The sequence below is a fragment of the Scomber scombrus genome, chromosome 3, assembly GCF_963691925.1.
Source record: "Scomber scombrus chromosome 3, fScoSco1.1, whole genome shotgun sequence".
Lineage (NCBI taxonomy): Eukaryota > Metazoa > Chordata > Actinopteri > Scombriformes > Scombridae > Scomber > Scomber scombrus.
In genome coordinates, this window is record NC_084972.1 from 18,666,521 (window position 1) to 18,691,047 (window position 24,527).

Sequence of the window (24,527 nt, forward strand, 5' to 3'; positions counted from 1 at the left end):
AATTCTCATCTATTCACACCAGTGATATGAATGGTGCAAATTATGTGACGCAAATGATGATTATTAATGATGGTGATTAATTGATATACATGACTTCAAAATTGAATGCATTCATGTATTATTGTGTGTTGAGAATATTCAACCTGAGCTAAAAATGTTTATATAGTTTTAAAGTTAGTGTGCAGATATGTGTATAAACATGTCGCTCAGTATTCAGGCCTTTACATGATCACTGTTGAGACAAAACAATAGGGCTGAAACGATTACTTGAGTAATTTGAGTAATTCGATTACAAAAAATGATCAAAGGCAATTTTTCTTGAATCGAAGCTTTGTTTAATTCATTTCACTCGCATTATATGAGATGCTCTCCTTGTGTTTCACACAGACGGTTATTACTGACTAGGGATGGGCATAATTAATCGATGATCGATAATTGATCGTTAAAAATGTTGTCGATCACATGAAATTTTTATCAATCAAACGGTTTCAAATATAAGTTGTGTTGCGTAGTGTGAGTCTTGAAGCAATGCAATGAATTTCACTATGTGGCAGCAATGAGACATCTTACCAACGGGGGGCGATATTTGACAGAGAAAACGGCTCAGCTACCTACCAGCTGCCATAGATATCAAACGTAAACATGAAGAGGTCATGGCATGGGACCTTTTCAAACTAAAAATGACGGAGATCATTGTAAATCCTGCACCTTGGCCAGGCTACCCAGGACAGCGCAACAATGCCTCTGCATCCCGGCTACTTCGGTCCCGTCAGAGCGTTTCAGCTGCTGGACTGACTGTCACCAGGCTGTGCTCACTGATCCCTGAGCATGCTAAAATGCTAACATGCTAATCAACAAGAATCAGTTAGCTGGAGTTACTTTACTTTGTTAGCAAAAAAACCCAAAACTTTACTTTGTTAGCAGTGGACAGTCACCACCGTAGCCTTTAGGTGAGTCACTCTTGTTGTTTTATGAGGCTCTAGTTAAATAAGCGTAATTGTGAAATAACACTATCTTTGTCACTCACTCTCCCTCTTTCTCTCTCGGCTCGGCTGGGTGCATTTTGTAGTCCTTTAACGTTATATTTTGGCAAAAACTGTCAGTCCGGAGTAATATTCTGTTTTTTGATAAAGTTGTTATTAGATTAGATTGTTTTTTTGGAAATGTTTCTTTTCTTGCACTACTTCCGGTGCCGGCGAGAGCGGGCGGTCCACCCAGTAGCTCTCGTTGTTACGTCTTTGTTTGTCTTTTTAACTACTTTTTTAAAACTACTTTTTAACTACTTTTCCGCTTGCAAACCGGACATGTTATATCCTATGGATATGGATACCACTCCGCAGGAAAGCAGCAGCACAAGGCGGATTTACTCGAGGAATCAGTTACTAGCGGTGAGAACAAAGGGAACTACAGACAACGCTTACGTTAACAGCATACCGAAGGAGTTGAGACGTCCCTACCGAGGCTGCAGAGCGGGGGCTAAAGTTAAGGCGAGGGTCCTGGCGAAGCGGTGGAAGTATAAACCGTCTATCCCTTTGTGTGTGATTGGTAACGTTAATTCACTCACAAACAAAACTGACGAACTGGAATCTCTGGTGAGGAACGTAAAACTGTACAGGGAATGCAGCTTGATGGTTCTTACGGAGACGTGGCTGAACAATAACACACTAGATGCTAACATTGAGCTTCCCGGTTTCTCACATGTGAGGGCGGACAGAGACCGGAGTTTGAGTGGAAAGAGCAAAGGTGGAGGGCTCGTACTTTACATCAACAACAGATGGTGTAACCCCGGAAATGTTACGGTGAAGGACATTATCTGCTGCCCGGATGTTGAACTGGTAGCGGTGAGTTTACGTCCATATTACTTGCCGCGAGAGTTCACAAACGCCATCATCGTCTGTGTTTACATACAGCGTCGAGCTAAGGCTGAAAACGCGTGTGACGTCATCCACTCAACTATCGCGAGACTCCAGGCTCAGCACCCCGATGCTTTCATTGCCATATCAGGGGATTTTAATCATGTCACATTGGACTCAACACTGCCCGCCTTTTACCAGTTTGTTAACTGCCCCACACGACAGAGCAGAACAATTGATCTTCTGTATGCCAATATTAAGGATGCTTATACTGCCACTGCACTACCACCACTGGGGAAATCAGATCACAATCTGGTCTCCCTACAACCACTGTACACTCCACGCGTCCGGAGAGAACCAATCACAACACACACTTTCAGGATGTATTCCCTCCCAAACTCCTCGGGATGTTTTAACATTCTGTGGTCGCCAGCGTCCTCTTCTATGCGGTGGTGTGCTGGGGAGGAAGCACTAAGAAGAGGGATGCCGGGCGACTGGATAGGCTGGTAAAAAAAGCTGGCTCTGTTGTGGGAGCTGAACTGGAGAGCATCACTTCAGTAACAGACAAAAGGACCCTGAACAAACTGCTCACCATCATGGACAATGAAGGTCATCCACTTCAAAACACCATCATCCAGCAGAAGAGCATGATCAGCTGGAGACGATGCTCACTGTCATGCAAAACTGACAGACTGAGTAATTCATTTGTCCCCAGGGCCGTACAACTGTACAATCTGACAATAAAAGGACCCCCACAGCCTGGACTAAATTCACTTTAAATTGTATATTGCACTATATTTTTATTTTTGCACTTTATCACACAGCCTCAGCCTCAGACCTTGTTTTTTTATTTAGTATTGAGTATTTAATTATTTAGTATATTGTTCTTAATATTCTTATTCTTACCTTATTTGTATTCATACAGATTTTACTTTTTACATTCCTGTTTATGTTGTTTGTGTATGTCATGTGTGATGTCTTTGTGTATTAAGCTGCTGGACCCTAAATTTCCCCTAGGGGATCAATAAAGTTTACATCTATCTATCTATCTATCTATCTATCTAAAAGAGGCTCAATTGTGCTTAAGTGCGCTGTATTGATTGATATGTGAAGAGGTTTGGCCCGGAGCTTCGGGCTCAGCTGCTTTTACAAGCGTCCTGTATAATGTTATTTTTAAGATAAAAAATAATGATTAATCAATAATTGATCGTTCATTTTCCCGATGATCGATCAAGAAAATGTATTCAAATGCCCATCCCTATTACTGACGCACACTGTGTCCCTCGCTATGTCGCGGAGCAGTTTACTATAGAGTGAAAACTAGGTCTGCAGCTAATGATTATTTTTGTAATCGATCATTCTATCGATTATTTCATCGATTAATCAAGTAATCGAATAAATTATTATTATTATTTATTTTTTTTAGATTTTTTCTGGCATAGATGCATTTATTTGACAGTAGAGAGACAGGAAATTACGAGAGAGAGGGGGAGGTGTGTCATTACCAGGCAGGGAGTTCCGGTCCTCTGAAATGATGCCAACGCGGAAGTAACTTAAAACTGCATTCTATCAAAAGGCCACCAGGGGGCGACCGTTTTGGTGTCCAAAGGACTTCCGTCTCAATACAAGTCAATGGAGAATTCACCAACTTCTTACTTGATTTTCTAACCTCAGTTAACATTTTTAAAATGTGTTTATGGTCTCAATCGCTAGTTTAAAGCCTTCTTCAATGCAGTATGATGTTCATTTGTGAAATTTTGGCCTCCCTGATTTTATATTTGACGATAAAGCAGGGTATGCATTAGGGCGTGGCTACGTTGTGTTTGACAGGTTGATTGGTTCACAGGTTCAGGAGGGCGCCTCATGCCCCTCCTGATGCCCATATAAGTAGAATCCGTGTTTTTATTTTTCCCGGCATGCACCTGAAAATTTCAAGATGGCGCTGCTCAGATCTGATACTATTGGCTTCCGAGCAGCAGTCCACAAATCAATGGATGACGTCACGGATGTTACGTCCATTTCTTATATACAGTCTATGGTCATTACCCGATGTGAGTCGCTACCCAATTTGAGTCGCACATGCGCAGTTGAGTCTGCCAAGATCCACCATATTGGACAGTTACGTACGGCAACTCCGCTTGGAAAAAACACATTATTCACCCGAATCATCGCGATTCATGAGAAATATGAACTTTTGAGTGCTTTCTACATCCCCAAGGTTATAGTTTATATTGTATTTTAAATATGGTTTTGTCAGCTGCAGCACTGTGAGAAGAGTTATTTCTGTGTTTCCTCATGTTTTATGTGTATAATGTTAATCTAACAGCAGCAGTAGTGTTGTTGTAGTTACGGCAGGGCTCCAGCAGAGGGAGTGTAGAGCTGTCAGTCATTACACACTTGACCAGAGGAAAGTTTGTGTGTCTGTGTATTTTTCACATTAATACATAATAAGAAAAAAGTCCCAGTCACATCAGCCGCTAATTCAGATCAGGATATATTAAAGTTTATATTGAAAAAAACAAAAAAACACTATGCATGCGCAACTCACATTGGCTGCTTTGTCTGACTCACATTGGGTAGCGAAATTGCGCATGCGTGACAAATGGCTTGTGTATTAATACTTCTCTGGTTAGACACTGTCTCCCCTTGAGATAGTGGTAAGCAGTGAGTGTGCTCCTTTTGGGGAAAACAGGAGGCATTCTGATAGTGTTGCTATAGCAGCCAAGTTCAGATATGTGTTTGACTGTTTTCCCTGAATGGGGTAAAGGTAACTGGAGTCAGAGGTTTGATAAAGTGTTGGATGTAGGACAAAGGTCCTGAGTGAGGTCTAAGCAATGTTTTGTCTATAGACCAGTAGACTAAATTCTGTATATTGTAGATGTGTTGGATCTGCCCATATTTGGGCATGGCTCAACCTGTGGCATTATCTGTGTGTTTAAAGTCTATCCCCGGAGGAGAGAAACTTCAGAATTGAAGGGAGCATCAGAACGTGTACTGATCATTCATTCATTTTTCCTTGTACATTAAATAAACATTTTCAATACAAGACATCCTGGACTCCTGTCTACTCTCTCCATTGACGTATGGGCTGCATAATTAAAATCTCCAGCAGTTAGGACACTGTTAGGACAGTTAACACACTTAATTGTTCAGTGATGTCTATGGACATTAGGCTGTTATAATTTAGTTTTTGTTTTATTGTGAACTTGAATATCATTTAATATGAAGAGTGCACACTGCAGTTACTAAAGGGTCACTAGATGATTATTTTGTTTACAGTAAGTTTCCAATTGACTGCTGAAACAAGTTATTGTTACATTATATTGCTAATAAATTATTTAATTTTGACAGTGGGGCCTAAGTGTGGTACATTGCAAACAACTGATGGATATTATATCACTCATGATTAGTCTAAAAATGGCATAGGCATCTGTGCTAAAAGGATCCAAAAAAAGAGGGATTGAGAATCGAATCGAATCAAAACGTGACCTTAAAATCGAAATAAAATCGAATCGAGGATTTGGAGAATCGTGACACCCCTAGCAATTAGAGTAGGTGACTTTAATATTCATGTGGATGGTGATAATGACAGCCATTTATTTCATTATTAGATTCAGTTGGCTTCTCCCAAAATGTGAATGAACCCACTCACTGTTATAACAACACCCTCAACCATGTTCTGACATATGGTACTGTAGTTGTCCCTCATAATGATTTATCATTTATCATTTATTTTATCAGACCATTATTTAATAATAATTTGAATTTCTGTTACTGGACTATACACCATTGGACAGACATGTTCTTACTAGATGTCTGTCTGATGGTGTTGTCACTAAATTTAAGGAAATAATTCCATCTGTACTGAATTCAATACCATGTCTCAACACAACAGAGATTTCTTATTCTGATTTTAGTCCTTCCCATATTGACTGTATTGTTGATAGTGCTGCAGACTCACTGAGAACAACTCTGGATTCCATCGCCCCTTTAAAAAGGAAGGTAATAAAACAACAGAGAACAGCTCTGTGGTATAATTCTCAAACTCTGCAATTAAAGCAAACATCATGAAAATGAGAAAGAATATGGTGTTCCACCAAACTAGAAGAATCTCGCTTAGCCTGACAAAACAGTCTTAAAATATATAAGAAGGCCCTCTGTAACGCTACTCATCACTAATAGAAGAGAATAAAAACAGTCCAAGGTTTCTTTTCAGCACTTTGGCTAAGCTGACAAAGAGTCATAAAACTACTGATCCATGTATTACTATAACTCTCAGTAGTCATGACTTCATGAGTTTCTTTAATGATAAAATTCTAACTATTACGGACAAAATTAATCACCTCCGGCCCTCAGGCACTGATTTATCCTCAAACACATGAAACTTAGAAACCGCTGTTAAACATGATAAATATTTAGACTGTTTCTCTCCAGTCGACCTTACAGAATTAACCTCAATGATTACTTCATCCAAACCATCATCCTGTCTCTTAGACTCGATTCCAACTAGGCTGCCTAAGGAAGTCTTTCCCTCAGTTAGCACTTCCTTATCTATATGATCAATCTGTCTTTAGTAACAGGATATGTACCACAGTCCTTTAAGGTAGCTGTAATTAAACCACTTCTTAAGAAGCCTACTCTTGATTCAGAGGTTTTAGCCAACCATAGGCCTATATCTAACCTCCCCTTTCTCTCCGAGATCCTTGAGAAAGCAGTCGCCAATCAGCTGTGTAACTTTCTATATAGTAATAGTCTATTTGAGGATTTTCAGTCTGGATTTAGAGCCCATCATAGCACAGAGACAGCACTGGTAAAAGTTGCAAATGACCTCTTAATTTAATCAGACAATGGACTTCCCTCTGTCCTCGTCCTTTTAGACCTTAGTGCTGCCTTCGACACCATTGATCATCAAATCCTGTCACAGAGACTTGAACATTTACTTGGCATTAAAGGAACTGCATTAAACTGGTTTAAATCCTATTTATTAGATAGATTTCAGTTTGTACATGTTAATGATAAATCCTTCATGCAAACAAAAGTTAGACACAGTGTTCCTCAGGGTTCAGTGCTTGGACCAATACTATTCACCTTATATATGGTGCCTTTAGGTAATATTATTCGGAAACACTCAATAAATGTTCATTGTTATGCAGACGATACACAATTATATCTATCAATAAAGCCAGATGAAAACAACCAGTTAACCAAACTACAAACATACCTTAAGGACATAAAGGCCTGGATGACCTGCAACTTCCTGCTACTAAACTCAGAAAAAACTGAGGTTATTGTGCTTGGCCCCAAACACCTTAGAAACACATTATCTAATGACATAACTACTCTGGTTGGCATTACTTTTTTCCTCCAGCACCACTGTAAGGAATCTAGGAGTCATATTTGATCAGGATTTGTCCTTCAATTCACACATAAAACTAATTTCAAGGACTGCCTTTTTTCATCTGTGTAATATTACAGAAATCAGACACATCCTGTCTCAAAATAATGCTGAAAAACTTGTCGACGCATTTGTTACTTCTAGACTGGATTATTGTAATTCATTATTATCAGGCTGTCCTAACAAGTCTGTAAAGACTCTCCAGCTGGTCCAGAATGCAGCTGCACGCGTTCTGACAAAAACTAGAAAGAGAGATCATATGACTCTTGTTTTAGCTTCGCTGCATTGGCTTCCTGTAAAATTCTTCTCCTCACTTTCAAAGCTCTTAATGGTCAGGCTCCATCATATCTGAAAGAGCTCATAGTACCTTATGTACCTACCAGGACACTTCGCTCCCAGCATGCAGGCCTACTTGTGGTTCCTAGTATCTCTAAAAGTAGAATGGGAGGCAGAGCCTTCAGTTATCAGGCTCCTCTCCTGTGGAACCATCTTCCACTCATCATTCGTTCCGGGGGGCAGACACCCTCTCTACATTTAAGAGTAGGCTTAAAACTTTCCTTTTTGATAAAGCTTATAGTCAGGGCCGGCCAGGCGTGTCCTGGACCAGCTCCTAGTTTATGCTGCTATAAGCTTAGACTGCCTGTGGACTCCCATGATGCACTGAGCTCATTTCTCTTCTCTCCTCCTCCCTCTCTCTCTCTCTCTCTCCATCCATCTATCTATATCCATTAATATTCATGTACTATTAATGCATTCACTAACCTAAACTTCTTCCCTGGAGTACTTCCCTGTGCTTTCTCGTCTCACAGGTAATCCGGGCCTGTAGACGTCGGGATGACAGATTCCAGTCCCGGGCCTTCTAACTTCAATGTTGAGTTTCACTGTGCTTCTCTCTCCTATCCTTCCTCTCTCTCCTCTCTACCCCAACCGGTTGAGGCAGATGGCTGCCCACTTTGAGCCTGGTTCTGCCTGAGGTGTCTTCCCGTTAAAAGTTTTTTCTTGCCACTGTCGTCAAGTGCTTGCTCATGTGGGAATGTTGGGTCTCTTTAAGTTAAAGAGTATGGTCTAGACTTGCTCTATGTGTAAAGTGCCTTGAGATGACTTTTGTTGTGATTTGGCACTATATAAATAAAGATTGATTGATTGATTTTAACCTCCTATACGAATTAAGTGCACAAGATTACCTCGCTCCTCCTACCTCAAGCTTTCAGTGTAGAGACCTGAGGTCAACCTCCCCTGCTCCTCTCCTCGTCTCCTACCTCTGACTGTGAGATCTTCAAAGCAGAAGCTGTTAGTTCTCAAACTACAACAACAAGCAGGGACGGACTGGCCATCTGGCATACCGAGCATTTTCCCGGTGGGCCGACGTGCTATTTGGGCCAACAGTCCTGACACTTTAAAAAAAAAAATTATATTGGTCTGACCGGCCCATAAAACCAGTAAATCAGCGGCCCGATTAAGACTGGGCTGGCCCAATCACATTGTTAAACACTTTCGCTTTGGATTGCATTCAGCAATTTTTAAAAAATTATTTCTTTAAATCTTTAACTCACTTGCTTTTATTTTGAAAGCGCAATACAGCGTCTTGTCACCAGCCCGCCCCCAGAAGCGGGGGACACAGGCAGCGGCCTACAGCTGGCGACAGGACACAGGTTAAGATGAAAAGACAGCAGCAGCTCAGTTTAAGTGATTTCTTTCTCATGGGGAAGAAAAGAAAGAAAGGAAATATGAGTTGGTAATGACTTTGTCCAGAAGGATAATTATATTTTCTGTCTAACGTTAGACTTGTTGATGTTGTAGAGGCAGATATGTGTGCATCATAGTAAAATGAGAAAACAACAAGTGAGACGAAAGGTCAATAGTTGTACCAGTTTGGGATGTCGCAACTAGCCTGTGTAGGGAGTTTTTGCAATATCCATATCCCTAAAAGGAGTTTAGGAAGTCAACATCAAGAGAAAGTGTTAGGCTTCCAGGAAACCAGATCTTAGCTGGACACACCAGGTCAGCTTGATCTGGCACACACAAAATACCAAAGGACGCCTACGTGCCAAACCAGTAGTATAAATAGCCTGGAGAGGGGCTGAGGCGTGAGCTGTTTTCGATAGTCTTCGTTGATGTTTGCTGTGTTCACCGCATTTTCAATAAAAGTCCCAGTTGGCTGTTAAACGACTTCTGTTCTCAGTCTCTTATTTTAAAGGTTATTAAAGTTAAGTAATCAAGTAATTATCATACAATGTTAAGCTAATGTTGTGATTCAACAACTAGTACACTCTTCTAGGTAAACCTTGTTACTATTAACGTTACTAGCCAACGTTGGCTGGCAAAAATATGGCAGACTTTCCAAAAGCGATTTGACACTAAATACAGTATGGTTGTAAAATAACATGATTTTTCTATGAACTTAACCTATGTAACTTGAAAACGAGTAACGTTACACATCTCCCACACCTAGAAAGGAGTTAGTCTGTCTGTGTGTTTTTCGCTTGTTCTTGATATTCCCATCAGTATTTTTCTATACCTTATTCATGTCTACTGCTTTCATATTAGAGATCAGATGAAGTTCAGCTGGAAGCTAACAGTGGTGAGGGAGGGAGGGAGAGCCAGCACTGCTGAGTTGCAGGTAGGTGCTATATGAAGGGTCTAATGTCTTTTTCGTTTACCTTTACCTTCACACACCAGTTAGTTAGTGGAAATGTGGAAGGATATCACACTCAACAGTAAAAACAAGTTGGCTTATATGTTAACATTTTTGATGCTGTTTTTGCCTTTCACCTTTGCCTGTTCTACTAATTATTAAAAAACACAAAGTTGCACAATTTAAGTTAGTATTACTTCTCATTTTCTTGCACCATGGTTGGTGTGTTTTGTTCATTTTGTTGTATTTTACAACATTGTTAAAATGATTTATTTTTTGTTGATGAAAATTGAATTAATTCTTAGTGTGTTTTTCTTCACATCACATTCCATTAGATTCACTATAGTGACCCTACAATTGATCAATTTTCATACTGTCCTATATGAAGGATTGTACAGCTCTAAGGTCAGAATTTGAATTTGATTTAGTGTTGGCGAGAGACTTGAGACTTGACATGGACTTGCAAAAAATGACTTGTGAACACCTCTGGAGTTGCACAGTTGGTATACACATTCAAAAGACCGAAAAGGTGTGCGTTATCGAATGTAGTGGTCCGGTCTGGTCCAAAATGCCAGGACCGATTTTTTTGTCCCAGTCCGCCCTTGACAACAAGGGTAATGATCCACACAGTGACGTTATAAATAAGCCTGCTGAAAAGATCTCACAGTCAGATGTAGGAGATGAGGAGAGGAGCAGGGGGGATTGACCTCAGGTCTCTACACTGAAAGCCTGAAGTAGGAGGAGCGGGGTAATCTAGTGCACTTAATTTGTATGGGAAGTTAAAATCAGTCACACTAAAAGTAAGTAAGTTCATGTATTTGTTTCAGATGGCACTGACGTTAAATGCAATAAATGGGTTTAGTTTTGATCATTATTGCTATTTAATAGGGTTGTGAACGATAAACCGATGCGACCGGATATTCGGTTCAACAAGTGAGAGATACGGCTGCATCGGTAGCAGCCTCCTCAATCAATACGAATTAGCCATGAATTCCTAGATGAATCAGTTGTAGAGTCATGGATCGGGTATCGCGATACTTGGAAGCGGTTGACAGCGCGTGTGTGTGTGTTTGTGTGACTATAAATGCGTGTGTGAGAGCAAAGTGTCCTTATAGCTCTGTGTTACCGCTTATTAGCGTGATTGCCCCCCCCCGGACAGACAACGATCGCACCCCCGCCCCCGGACCACCAACACCTAGTGTAAGCTAGTGCTAGTTGAGATAATTGGCTTCTTTATTTTATAAAATATCTACAACAAATATTAACCGTAGAATCAAATCGTATCGTTCTTACACTGTATCGAATCGAATCGATTTGTATCGAATCGGTCTGTAATAAAAGGATATCGTTTTTGAATCGAATCGTAACCTGTGTATCTAGATGCATATCGAATCATTTATCACAGAGAAATGTGCAACCCTACTATTTAATAAGGCAAAATAATGTATTTGATTACTCGATTAATCAATGAAATAATTGATAGAATAATTAATTACAAAAATAATAGATAGCTGCAGCCTTACAAACAAGCCAATTGAATATGAAATATTTATGGGTATTTTTCATAATTTTTTTCAATCAATACAAATTACAAAAAATGTTAGTTGCTGCTCCAGTTCTTAATAACAGCTGGCAAACTTATAGAAAGCACTTTTACATTTTTAAGGATCATTAGTGTCATGTTGAGTATTTTCGTCAAGCATGTGGCATGTGCAGCTGCGTGTCCTTCAGCAGCATGTCTGCCTGGAGGGCCTCATTGACAAATTGTTCCCTTGCGTGTCGTACAACAGTACTTGAAATTGTTGCAATTTTTGACTTGAGTAACCAAACATTTTTCTCTGTGGCGTAGGAGTTGTTAACTCACTGATTCTCATGATATATGAGAATATATATATATATTACATATATATATATATATATAAAACTCATGATATATAAGAGAAAAAAGTTGATAGTTGTTATTCATTTGTGTTCTGTATTATTGTCACTACCTCAACTTAACCATAACATTAATTTCAAGACTTAAAAAGGTGGTACAGAAAGTACTATGTCTACTTAGTTTGGTTAGTGTTTCATAAATGCTACATTTTTAAAGACCAGAAGTAAGAATTAAAGAAATTGAAACTATAATAATTTATAACAGTAAAAAATGAACTAAGTTTCCTTAGTGGAAATGACAAGAAAGTTTGAAGTGTGACCCATCAGAAGTACATGAAAGTTAGGTTTTATGGGAAAAAAAAGAAGAGAAAAGCAATAATAAGGCTCAAAACACAATAGATTTACAGTACATATAAAAAACGTTTTTCATCTGAACTAATCTTATAGCTAGACAATAAATGCTAAATGAATCAACTTTTGATGAGAGATTAATCATTTGAATTATTTTATTAGTTCTGTAAATTTTCAGGTTGAATCATCCAGTTTCTTCTCTGTTTTACATCATTGTAAATGTGTGTTTTGGACTGGATTAAACAAGACATTTAAAGGTGTGATCTTGGAGTTGAAAAATTTAAATAATTAGTTTGTTACAGCCCTGCTAATAGCATAATGACTGTTAGGGAATTTTCCATCATTTTGCATGCACTGGGTCAAACTAGGCTTTGCGATCATCACAAGGCCACACCAAATCTTGGTTTAGACACTGTTTCCCTTTGAGATAGTGGTAAGCAGTGAGTCTGCTCCTTTTGGGGAAAACAGGCAGTGTTGCTATAGCAGCCAAGGTCAGATATGTGTTTGCCTGTTTTCCCTGAACAGGTTAAAGATAACTGTAGTCAGAGGTTTAATATTATGTTGGATGGAGGTTAAAGGTCCTGAATGTCGTCTAAGCCATGTTTTGTCTTTAGACCAGTAGACTACATTCTGTATGTTGTAGATGTGCTTGATCCGCCCATATTTGGGCTCAACCTGTGGCATTGTCTGTGTGGTTTAAGACTATCCCAGGAGGACAGAAACTTAAGAATTGAAAGGAGCATCAGAACATAACGTGTTGCTTGTTCTTTACGGAGTACATACCTGCCATATCGTTCCTTTCATCTGGGTTACTTTAAAGATGATCCAAAGAGGTACCAGTAGAACGCAGAACAGTCCAAGGAACCAGCCCAAAGCGTAGGCCCAGGTCGGGTAAACATAGGTTTTGTTGAACTTGAGAGGCTTGTATTTCACCACTGAAAAGATGAAGGTACCCTGGCAGCAACGACAACAGTTTTATTGACGACACTGAAATGACTGATAACGCTTTAATCTAAATATTTAATCGACACTAAGCTTTGCCACCAGTCCAGTGATGTCTACAAAGGTCTCAGTCTACCACAATTTATCAATTTATTTTATCTCTAAAGACTGTTTTGTTTATTTTTAAAAGCTTATAAGGACAACACTTCGGTCTACCACTTTAGACTGAAATATCTCAACAACTACTTGATGTTTTGTCATAAAATTTGACACAGACATTAATGCCCTCCTCAAGATAAAGTGTAATATAATGAAACTCCTAAAACTTTTCATTTAGCGCCACCATCAGGTCAAAATGTGAATTGGTCAAATAGTTTGATAACTGCATATCTGCAAAATTATTAACATTCCTATCATCCTCAGCTATTGTTTGTGTGAAGAACAAATGTGGACATGCTAACATGCTAAACTAAGATGGTGAACATGGGAAACATAAATGTTAAACATCTGCATGTTAGGATAGTCATTGTGAACATGCTTTAAATACGGCCTTGCAGAGCTGCTAACATGGCTGTAGACTCTGGTCTTGTTTTATTCCCCTCTCTCCATCATAATGTGTTATTATTGTTTGGTGTTGTATATTTGTTTACTTTACTACCCATGTTAATCCTCCACTTCATTGTTATTTATCTCACAGACTGTATTGGGGGAAAAGTGAGCTGTAAGGAAGAAGGGGTGATTGGTAATGGTGTCATAGAGAATATTTATTGTGTTAGATGGTAATAGTGTCAAAGAGAATATTTATTCTGTTAGATTTCAACATGTACCATGTCTTATGTTTCCTGAATTATATACTAAACACAGATGGCTATATGATTCTCTTTCTTTCTCTGCATGTTCACCACCTCACAGTAGGCATTTTCTTCTGTAAAAATACACCTATTTTCTTTTTTCACCCTAAATAACAAAGAAAACATTGTGCCAGTCCCCCCTCAAAGGAGACCTCTCTGAAATGGCATGTTTGTCAAAGTGAAATTCTCAGGAAACTCTTTAAATCCCCACTAATTAAATCCCCCACCTGCATCTCCTCATTCCTCAGCTCCTGCTGTAAGTGAGTGATAGGCAGTGATGAAATAGGACAGCAGCAGACTGGCAGTAACCTCTGCACATCAATAGATTTTGTGTGTTTAATATCAAGTTAACGGCCAAAAATAGGTTAGGCAGCCATTTTCATTTGTTCAATGTCACAGAAAAGTCTCACTAACTTTCCATGTTATAAACAAAATAAACAACTCACCAGACAAACACCAGGGGTAACGTAAAGCCAGCAGAACTTCATTAGTGGCCGCGGACGGTAACCTATCATGTCTTCAATGTTGTCAAACAGACGATCGGCACCTGTTCATAAAAGGAGAGTAATTAAGTGGTTTTAACTTCAAATCTGGAGAAATTAAAAAATCATTCTTCATTTAAAAATAGAAACTGATTTTGCAAATAAAATGAGCATACAAAAAGAGAACTGTGTGCATTATGATCAGTGTTGTGCAAGCTACTGAAAAGTAGTAATTTGTTACAGTTACTTGTCACTTCTCTCAAAAGTAATTGAATTAGTTAATGTCATGATGCTCTTAACTATCAATAGATTTCCTGAAGAAAAGCTTTCCGTTTGTCAAGCTGTCGTTATCACATTTAACTGTGAATGACACAACTGTTTCAGAGCTATGAGGAGTGATGTGACTGGTTGAGAGAGTATTTATTAATCAGCACACCTGCTGATCTATATTCACCTTCCCCCAGTGCTTTTACACGTTGAATTGCTGCACATGCATGAACCAAAATAGTAGGTGTGCACGGAGACGTTCACATAGTCTTCATCCACTTAAGACCTTCCACACTGCATTTAGTCTTATTCAAATGTTAACTGAGGGTGCAATGAATGCTTTTGCACCTTTGTAGAACCGAGCCTGGGAGGAACATTGACGAACATTTACTCTAAAATAAAGCAAGATAGATAGATGATCTATCAGTAAAGAAGCCATAGTCTGATTTCACCTATAGATTTCACATATCTCTGTTACTGACATGTAACCCAGTCTATATAGATAATACTTTAGCAAGTGGACAGGTCAGGCTATAATAGCACTACCATTTCAACACATCACCAGTGCGCTAGAATTGCAATCTGGTTGCCATGGTAATGGATTACGTCCAGCTTTTAACCATAGCCCCATTCTCTGTTTGAGAAAGAACCGTTTAACAGTAAATAACACTGACTGGGGTGGGGCTGTAAACCCCTCTGAAGCAGTATGTAAATGCCTGTTGACATGAGGGCAGCGTGAAGGACGCACATTTATATAGTGATTGTATAGAATTCTCTTGGATCCTTTGTATTTATTCACATTCACAGAAAAAAGACCAAACACCCCTCCTTAGGAGGATCTACAGCAATGGCTGTCAAGCTTAGATCCTCTTAAACATGAGTGATGGGTAGAACAAAGATGAATGTAAAAGAGAACTTATGAATTAGAGTGAGGAATAAATAAAGTGTATCGGTTAAAAGTGCATGCCAAGTCGGCACAGATGCACAAAAGCTGTATAAATTATGTAAGGAGCCCAAGCATTCACTTTTAGGTTTAAATCTCTGTGAACATCAACAGTAAAATGTAGGTGACTATGTCATTTAAAGGGATGGGTTCTCTGCTTTTCAATCCAGAAATGTGGTTTGTTCAATCATTTAGAGAATAATCGAAACCAGCGGCCTCGGTTTAGAGAAACTGGACACCCTTTTCAAGCTTCTCATGGGTTAAAAGAACTTAAAACACCAGGTTAAATTTATTTTCTGACAAGAGGAAGGCTCTCACTAATTCAATAGATTAAACAGAAGTCCAACATGTACAAAATAAAACATGTCTGAATTAGGTATTTCTGCCTAATGACTGATAGGATGACTCACCATATATCCATCCAATTGCTATTGACTGACACACCGAAAGAAGGAGAAGATTGTTGCCGCTACAAACATAATGATCAAACAGTTGAAGGAAATACAAGCCCCCCTGCAGAAAGATACAGTCAGTGTTTAGTCCACAACAAACATCACTCTTGTACATATTTAATTTATCTTAATTAGAATTAGATTAAGACTAAAACAATACAATGTGCTACAGTAACGACTATGTGCAAGTTTTTTTATTTAAATTGTGGATTGTTGGTCACTACCTCTTTCAGAAGGTATAGAGGCTAAATTTGAGTCATCAAAAGTGATAGGAAAATCAAAGTAGAGTTTTCACCTCTGTGACAAGAAGGAGACCAAGAAAGAAACAGACGGAGCAGAGACAAAGCAGCAGCAATTCTCGACGATAAGCTCTCCGAAAAACAGTGGGGAACATGTCCGTCACGGAGGTCATCAGGCACTCCAAACTCACAAACTGACAAAGACATGGACCAATGATCGAACTCAAACATTTCAACAAAAACCTAAGCATTCATATTTTTGATCATTAATGTCTGATTACTGCAGTACATTTTCATCTCACCTGTGTATCGGCACCCAGCAAGATGACCATGATGAAGAAGCATATAGCCCACAACTGAGGAAAAGGCATCATGGCCACTGCTCTCGGATAGGCAATAAATGCCAAACCAGGACCTGTATGTAGATAAATAATCAGTTATTTTAATGTTATTTTGTCTCTGTCATTGAACAGACAACCTTTTTATAATAATAAAATGTAGATTATTTGTAGAAAAACTATACTGAACTATACTTATATTTCTTAGTATTTATTGGCCAACAAATAGGGCAATACATATCTTTGATTATGTTGATTACAATTTGGTGCTTGCTTGGAGCAGAAACATTTGTCTGAACTACAAACAAACTACGTAATGTAACAGAGCAAAAGAAAGAGAAATCTACCGATACACCAAGGCAGAATTTTAAGTATTAGATTAGATTATTCCTCGTATAAGTAGAATTAATGATTTCCATAGAAACAAAATTTGGCAATTAATTGATCAGCAGCATTTTAGTGGAGAAAAGGATTTCTTAGTGGAAGGAGAGGACATTTGTCTTGAAAATTAGCATACAAATTCTAAGTATTTACCATTCCTAGTACATTGTATTAATCTTTTTTTAAAATTTTGAGCAATACATTAAAGATGAATTGATGAATATGAGCATTTTTAGTGGAATCAGGGTGAACTCATTCAAACTACAGATTTGACTGTTCAGTACCCTTATGAGTCATAGAAATGATAGCCATAGGGCCAGTCACAAACAACAGCCAAACTCTCCACTTTTATCTACAAGCTTTACAATTATTTAAAAGGAACTCTCTACATAAACAGAGATATATTTAATTTAAAGTGATTACTGAGCATATATACTGCAACACAAGTGGTGTTGTGGTGTTTTTACCAGAAGCAGCCACTTCAGATATTGGCAGTCCTTGTTCGTAGGACATAAAGCCCAAAACTGAAAAGATAGCAAACCCTGCCACAAAGCTCGACCCACCGTTCACCAAACACAGAACAAATGTGTCCCTGAGGGAAAAGAAAGACAAACATCAAGCATTAGAAAGTATTTAACATAAATGAACGAGGCTGTTGTAAATTTGGTTTTCCTCAATGAGAAGAAAGCAATAGCATGTTGAGCATGTTTTGTATCATGAGCATATTAGCGATAGTGCTGAAAGTGCACTATCGGATCAAATTTGGCTGCTCAAGACACAAAATATTGAGTCTTGAGAATGAAAATTATTGATACACTGAGGGCGGTAAGACATTTATACGTATACTGATGATAACTGATGTAAATGTTAATATCTGGTTAATTGTTCCTGTACAATTGTTAGTAAGCAAGACTGTGTTTAAACCTCTTTTAAAATGTTTTCACAAATTTGATTTGTTCACAGCATTTAGGATGTTGATGCAGGTCTGAGGGTATTTTACACACTGATTATGTGGATACACGTCCATGCACAGAACTGATAACTGAGACTTAACTGTAAATGAAGAAGAGTTTTCAGTTTGCAAAATGTTCTGCACGTTCTGATGATGCATATACATTAAAAGGGACAAAAAGCGAAACAAAAGAGCACTTACTTGTAACAATCATTGTTATACTGATTGTAACTGCCGAGAGCTGTCAAACTCCCCTGACAGATCCCAAAAGAGAAAAGGACTTGTGCACCTGCGTCCATCCAAACCTGACCAAATGTAAAAATGTAAATGTTACTTAATTTTCTGCTAATTAAACTAATGTAAGAATGAAGACCGTATTTGGGCTTGCAGTGGGAGGCAACTGTGCTGACAGCTTGTCTTGGTATTTATGTTGAATTGTTGACTTATCACTTACTTGAGGGTCCACCAACCTTGTCGGGTCAGGATAAAGGTAGAAAGCTACGCCATCCATAGCTCCTGGTAAAGTGAGTCCACGAGCCAACAGAACCACCAACATCAGGTAGGGGAAAGTGGCTGTAAAGTAAACTACCTGCCAACACGAGACAAAGGTATTTTTTTTTCTTTTAAAAACATTTATTAATGGAATCTGAGAAGAAGCTGCAACAGAACGGCTACAGTACAAACAATGATTAAATACAGGGTAACATTGAACTGTAAATCAATATCTGCACTGTATGCTGGGACTTCTCAAAGACTGATACAAAGTCCAGATCTGGACCAAACTGAAAATCATTCTGGATCAGGTGTCACTTACTACGTCGATCTTATGTCATGATATATTTTTGAATGTTTGAGTGATGCTGGTGTGATTGAGCATTCTTATTGGTGCACACATGTATAAAAATGTCAGGCGTTGCACACTGCGAGACTACACAAAGCTGCTGAATGTAGAGCTGCAAAGATTAGTCAATAAACAGAAAATTAAACAGATACTGATAATGGATTTCGTAATTTTAATGCAAAGATTTGCAAACCGACATTCCAGCTTCTCAAATGTCAAAATGTGATGCTTTTCCTTGTCTTACATGATAGCACCCTGAATATCTTTGGGTTTTGGACTATTGGTAGGACATTTGAAAATGTAATTGTGCACTGTAAGAAACTGTAACAGGCATTTTATAGACAAATAAATAGGCAATGACCAGCAGAATAGTTGATAATAACGATAAACGATTAGTTGCAGTCCTTTATATGATCGTGACCAGGAGCAGCATCAGTTTCTGTTTCCGTTTACTGCAAATAAGTCAGAAGAAGGGTAATGTGAAAAAAAAAATTTAATTGAAGAGCACAGAAGATTTAAAAAGAAATGGTGAGAGAAAAACACTTTCATCAGGGCACAAAATTAGCACCAGTCAAATGCTGGTAAAATATGCAAGTGTTTGGTAGATTTGCTTCGCACTTTTATGCTTCTTCTGGTTGTAGCTGGTAAAATTTGAACAGTCACTAGCCATGGGCCACTGGACAAAAAAGTTAATTTTGCAACCTGGCTTTCATGTTCCCATGTTACCAGCCCATTCATAAATGTTTCTTTTTAAAATGTTTGTTTTTCTTCGTCAACTTTTCTTTGGCAGCTGAATACGATCCCAAAATGAAATGCTATAACGAAAGGAAGAGACACACACCCACATATACAAAATCCTATGTCCTCAAATGAGAGTTTTTTACCTTTCCAGTGGACCTCACTCCTTTCCAAACACAGAAGTAGCACAGGATCCAAGCCAGTAAGAGACACAAGGCCAACTCCCACCTCAAGCTACCAATCTCATCAATCCCGTTAGATATACCAAGTACTCGTCTCCTGAAAAGAGAAACATCATACTGCAAAAACCGGGGCAGCCACATAGTTTGGAGACAAAAACACTGGAAACTTTGTTCAAGACTAATATAAACCAATAAAGAAGGTTAATATGATGGCGGGAAAAAACTGATCAATGTGACTGATCACATGATGGTATTATATTGCACCACATTCATATTAAAAATGATTTTAAAAAATCTTGTTTTGCCTTACAGAAGCAAAGTTTCACTTTCAGGTGAATGTAAGTAATTGAGATATTTCTGACAATACTTTAATACAGAAATCAAACTAATCCACATTAAACTTTCTACAGATTACTGATGCTGTGCACTCATGTTAGCTCATAAGCTAGCAGATAAATGTGATAAAGTGTTTCATTCTGTTGTATCTGGCTCATGTGAATTCGTTTTACTTTGTGTCATTTGTAGCTCAGGATATGAAAAGCAGAATGTAACACAGTGAAGTTGACAGGGAAGAAGGACTGATGAGAAATAATTTGTCAAAATGTAGCTTGCCAGTTAGTGTACAACAGTGTAAAGTATCAAACAGACTCCTTTCCTTAAATGATATCATGTATCCAAAGTCAACTTAATTAATAGCCATTCATAACCAAAACGGTTATGGGAAAGAAAATCCTACCAGAGAGATAAGTCAAAGTTGTCCCAACACAAAAAAATGTATCAACTTTGCAGAAAGATATGTTTTAAGTGAAATTGGGGGTGCCTGAAACTGCCTGATAAGATTATGAAAGTACTATGACTGAGCAATGCTGATCATGACTTGGCAAAAAGCAATGTGGGGACTTTCACGCCCTGATCAAGTATTATCTGCCAAATTGAACTGCCAAATACTTTGGAGTATTAAAACTCTGGTGAACCACAGACGTTATAGATGTGAAATATCTATCCAATATATTGGAGATATAAGATTCAATCTTTGGGATTTTGTCTGGAAGAAGAGGTAAATATTATTTTTTAAGGAAACTAAAAATGGCAGCCAAAATAATGGGTTTAAGTGCTGGGTGCGTCTTGACTCATAAGTTAATGTGGGGCCCTTTATCATGGAGGCGCAGAGGTACAAACTGTACCAAGGTTCATTCAGGGGTATTTAGGTGGAAACTGGGTCTGTGCTGAGAATAGCGTCAAGACCACGCCTGTTCCTGGCACAAAGTCAATCTATCCGCAACAGCAAACTAAATACTTGCCTTAAATATGTAGCAATAACGGAATAATGCTTAAAATCTAAATAAACTATTTCAATTAAACTCTACCTCCAGTAGATGTGTTTAAATAAAATACAATAATGTGGTTAAAGTAGAAATGTTGATCATCCAGTCTGTGTTGATCTGTGTTGACAGATATGGGTTATGTACTGCCATGCAATGCATTTACCTTCATGGATAAAGGTAAATGCATTTAAATGAAAACAACACCAAGCCTTCATACACACATCCATCTTGTCAGTCATAACTTTTTTTTTTCTTTTTATGTGCAAGATGTCTGAATACCAGGGGCTCATTACTCCTCCTGTGCATAGTTGTCTCCTTTCCAACTTTCTTTTGTACTAAATTAGTAAATGATGCGACTAATTAACAGATACAGTGGAATTAAAACTAAAAAACTGTTGGATTAAACATAATTTAAACAGCTTCAACAATATTTTTTGATATCAATTTCTCCCCTCAATATAGTAATCAACTGTATACAATTTCCAGTTGTCTTGCTTTTCATGTATTAATCATCATACCCTCCCATCTATATTCAACCTCGCCCAGCCCTTTTGCTCTTTGCACTGTGAGCCTACAGTAAATGATCTGAAATGACCCGAGACACCAAAAACAGTCTCTATGCTTGTCACTGTGCTTGAGTCACTAAAATAGGGCCCTCAAAAAAGGAAAGGTTTGTTATTGATACACAAAAGGTTTAAGAGTTACAGGCTCAAAAAGTGATTTGACTTTAGGACTTATGGTGGCACCAAAGGAACTTCTTTAAATGTGCAGATATCAGGTATGCTACAGTGGGGATTACAGAGCAGGTATGATTTGGAAAAAAGCACAGAGATACAGCTCACCACAGAACCAAAAATATGTTCCTAAAAACCTTTAGGACTGGCCTCTTTACATACTGAAGTTTATAGAAATAAAATGATTATAAGTTTTACAGGTTGCCATAGACAAAAAAATAAATAAAACAACATAATGCACTTTCTATCCTCCAAACATGTGATGTGTGAGTTTCACTTACTCCCAGAACTCTGTTGCAGGCGTTGTTGCATTTGCACCTGCTGTCCAATTAGCTGACACATTTGTTTTATCAAATTCAATGCAATACTCTAAGAGAAAAAAACAAAACAAACAATGAGATATTTAAATTGACCAAAGTAAAGAAAGAACAGTATCACAGTAATCGTCAATAAAAACCTAGCATGTTTATACTAGTTTGAGATTTGAAGGACCCTTCCTTTCTTAATGTTCCTAAATTCACCAGAAGTCTGATTAAAATCATTAGTGAAGGCAGAACACAGTGAAAACACTGTTGAACCTCATGACCTCTAGACACCACACCTACTGCTGGAATGAACAGTGTCTGTTTTAAGATGCTGTTGTGCCAGTTTCAGTTCAACTGTCAACTGTCTGCTCATTACAGAACTGCTGTGCAACCAATCACTTGATCTATTAGTCAATTAAGAGATCAAGCACTTTTCTCGGAATTCTGGTATTTCTGTGGTGATGCCTCTGTTACTGCAATTATAAAGAAGTGACAAAAACTCCCAGGCATCTGTTCTTCATGTAGTTAATCTTTGCATCTGTCTGCATGCATACCTGTGTTCCATGCGTTCCTGCAGCTGGCCCATGGGATCTCAGCACTAAAGGATGAGAAGAGGTAGAAGAAGGCCCAGGCCTGGATGACGATGTATGACACAGCAGCGTATGCAATCACTACCTGGGTGGCGTAACCAATACCTGAGGAGACAGACAAGGTGTGGTTAATATAAATTATTGATGGACAAAGTTCTACTGCTGCACACATGAAGTCTGTATTCTGTAAGAGGGTACATTTGTTGTAGTTTCAGCTGTGTTGGGTGTTTGGTCATTTAACCAAAAATATCAGTAGAACACACCGTTAAACTAGCTTGGTGACAGATGAGTGTCAGCTAGAGAGCCATTCTTAGGCTAGTAGATTGGCTCCAGACTGGCATACTCGCTCAGTGTGACAAACGGTAACTAATCGACCTGTCATAGCTAAGGTTAACTGACTGATGACAGGTAAAATTTCTTGTGACAGTCTTTGTCTGATCTTGTTCCAGAGAAAGAAAGGGAGGGTGCATCACAGAGGTATAAAGATACGGTCTACACACATTTTGTTTTCTGTGCTTGTTATATCACATTTATCTGTGTGGTATAGATCATATCCATCATACATCCTCCTGGTGTTGTAAATAAGCTAGCAAACCTATCACTTGAATCCTGAAAACAATCCCCAACAAATACACTTTTTATTTTTATTTTTTTTACTTCTGCTTGAGTAATTTTTTTTTTAAACTACAGTGTCCAGACATTACTTAGCTTTATAAAAAATGAAACTATGCATTTATTAACAGGTTTTAAACATGAACACCTTCAGCAGGAATAAATGAGTTTGAGGCTTAAGAGACAGGCTGACACAGTTGGTTTCGATCTTTTCATTTGACAGTGACATTGACAAAAAAAGCAAAACTGATAGGATTGATGCTAGCTCCGTCATTTAATAAATGCACTGACTGTGTGAACATATTTATTTGTTGTGTAAGAGCTTCAACACTTACAGAACACACTAATGAGTGAAAGGGATTTTGTTGGCGAAAGGCACTTGAACTCAATGACCTCAGCCCTCTGAGATTAGATAGGCTACATCTGTAACGTCTTTCAAATCTCTACATAACATGTTGTGGGTTTTTTTTAGTAAAAAGCATTTGTGCTTCTTCTGGCTGTATCTTTCCATGCTTGCAATTTTTCATTTTATTTTTAATCTTTATATGTTTTATATTTTTAAATGAAATGTTATTTCATTGTTTGTTTTTACTTGCCTTCCCCTTTATAATTTGGTTATTTTCTTTCCTCTGTAACACATGTCATAACCACTGGACAAATAGTCATTTTGACTTGTCATAGCAGGATAAGCAGGATAAGTTATTTTCTCTGCTCTTTTCAGTGTGCACAAAAACAAGACCCTGAAACTGAACCAGCTAAAAGGAATTCAGCGATCCTTCATTTTATTGTTTACACATTGACGATGTGATTTTCCCACTGTGACTGGCAAAAAACATTTTCTGTGAAAAGCACCAGTGTTCAGTACCAGTTCATTTAGGTTTCTCAGACAATTATAATTGATAATAATCATCTGTTAAGACACACAGGTATTGATCATGAGAGCTGATTCGGTTAGACAGTAGTGCTTTGTCTAACTGAGACAAAGCACTACTGTGCTTTTTTCCCCAGGTTTTTTGTTCTCAAGTTACCAACAATTTTATCCTCGACTGGCAAACATCTTGGTTCTTCAGCTGTGCTCTAGACAGTGTTTTGAGTTGAAGTTTTTGTTTTGTTTTGTTTGTTTAAATATACATTTACTTTGCCAACTAGATATTATGCCTCATTCATTTAATAAGTAAACTGTTATACTTTGCATTACAAAATACACGTTAATGTATACTTTTGTAGTTATTAATGTATCT

At 38.1% G+C, this 24,527-nt stretch overlaps 2 protein-coding genes across 2 annotated transcripts in view; one reads left to right on the top strand and one right to left on the bottom strand.

The window, feature by feature from the left end:
• LOC133978041 (sodium- and chloride-dependent GABA transporter 2-like) overlaps positions 1-24,527 on the bottom strand; it is a 28,415-nt gene that overhangs the window by 2,627 nt on the left and 1,261 nt on the right. The window contains exons 4-14 of the mRNA XM_062416366.1: positions 22,639-22,779; positions 22,061-22,148; positions 19,685-19,817; positions 18,414-18,548; positions 18,161-18,264; positions 17,475-17,599; positions 16,591-16,703; positions 16,345-16,482; positions 16,008-16,110; positions 14,352-14,452; positions 12,896-13,066 (exon numbers count right to left, since the gene is read on the bottom strand). Coding sequence (XP_062272350.1) covers positions 12,896-13,066; positions 14,352-14,452; positions 16,008-16,110; positions 16,345-16,482; positions 16,591-16,703; positions 17,475-17,599; positions 18,161-18,264; positions 18,414-18,548; positions 19,685-19,817; positions 22,061-22,148; positions 22,639-22,779 — 1,352 coding nt within the window. The remainder of the gene's footprint in view (positions 1-12,895; positions 13,067-14,351; positions 14,453-16,007; positions 16,111-16,344; positions 16,483-16,590; positions 16,704-17,474; positions 17,600-18,160; positions 18,265-18,413; positions 18,549-19,684; positions 19,818-22,060; positions 22,149-22,638; positions 22,780-24,527) is intronic.
• Positions 276-4,833, top strand: LOC133978042 (uncharacterized). Its single transcript, XM_062416367.1, has 2 exons — positions 276-1,065; positions 1,104-4,833. The coding sequence occupies exon 2, from the start codon at positions 1,164-1,166 to the stop codon at positions 2,361-2,363; it is 1,200 nt and encodes a 399-aa protein (XP_062272351.1). The 5' UTR covers positions 276-1,065; positions 1,104-1,163; the 3' UTR covers positions 2,364-4,833.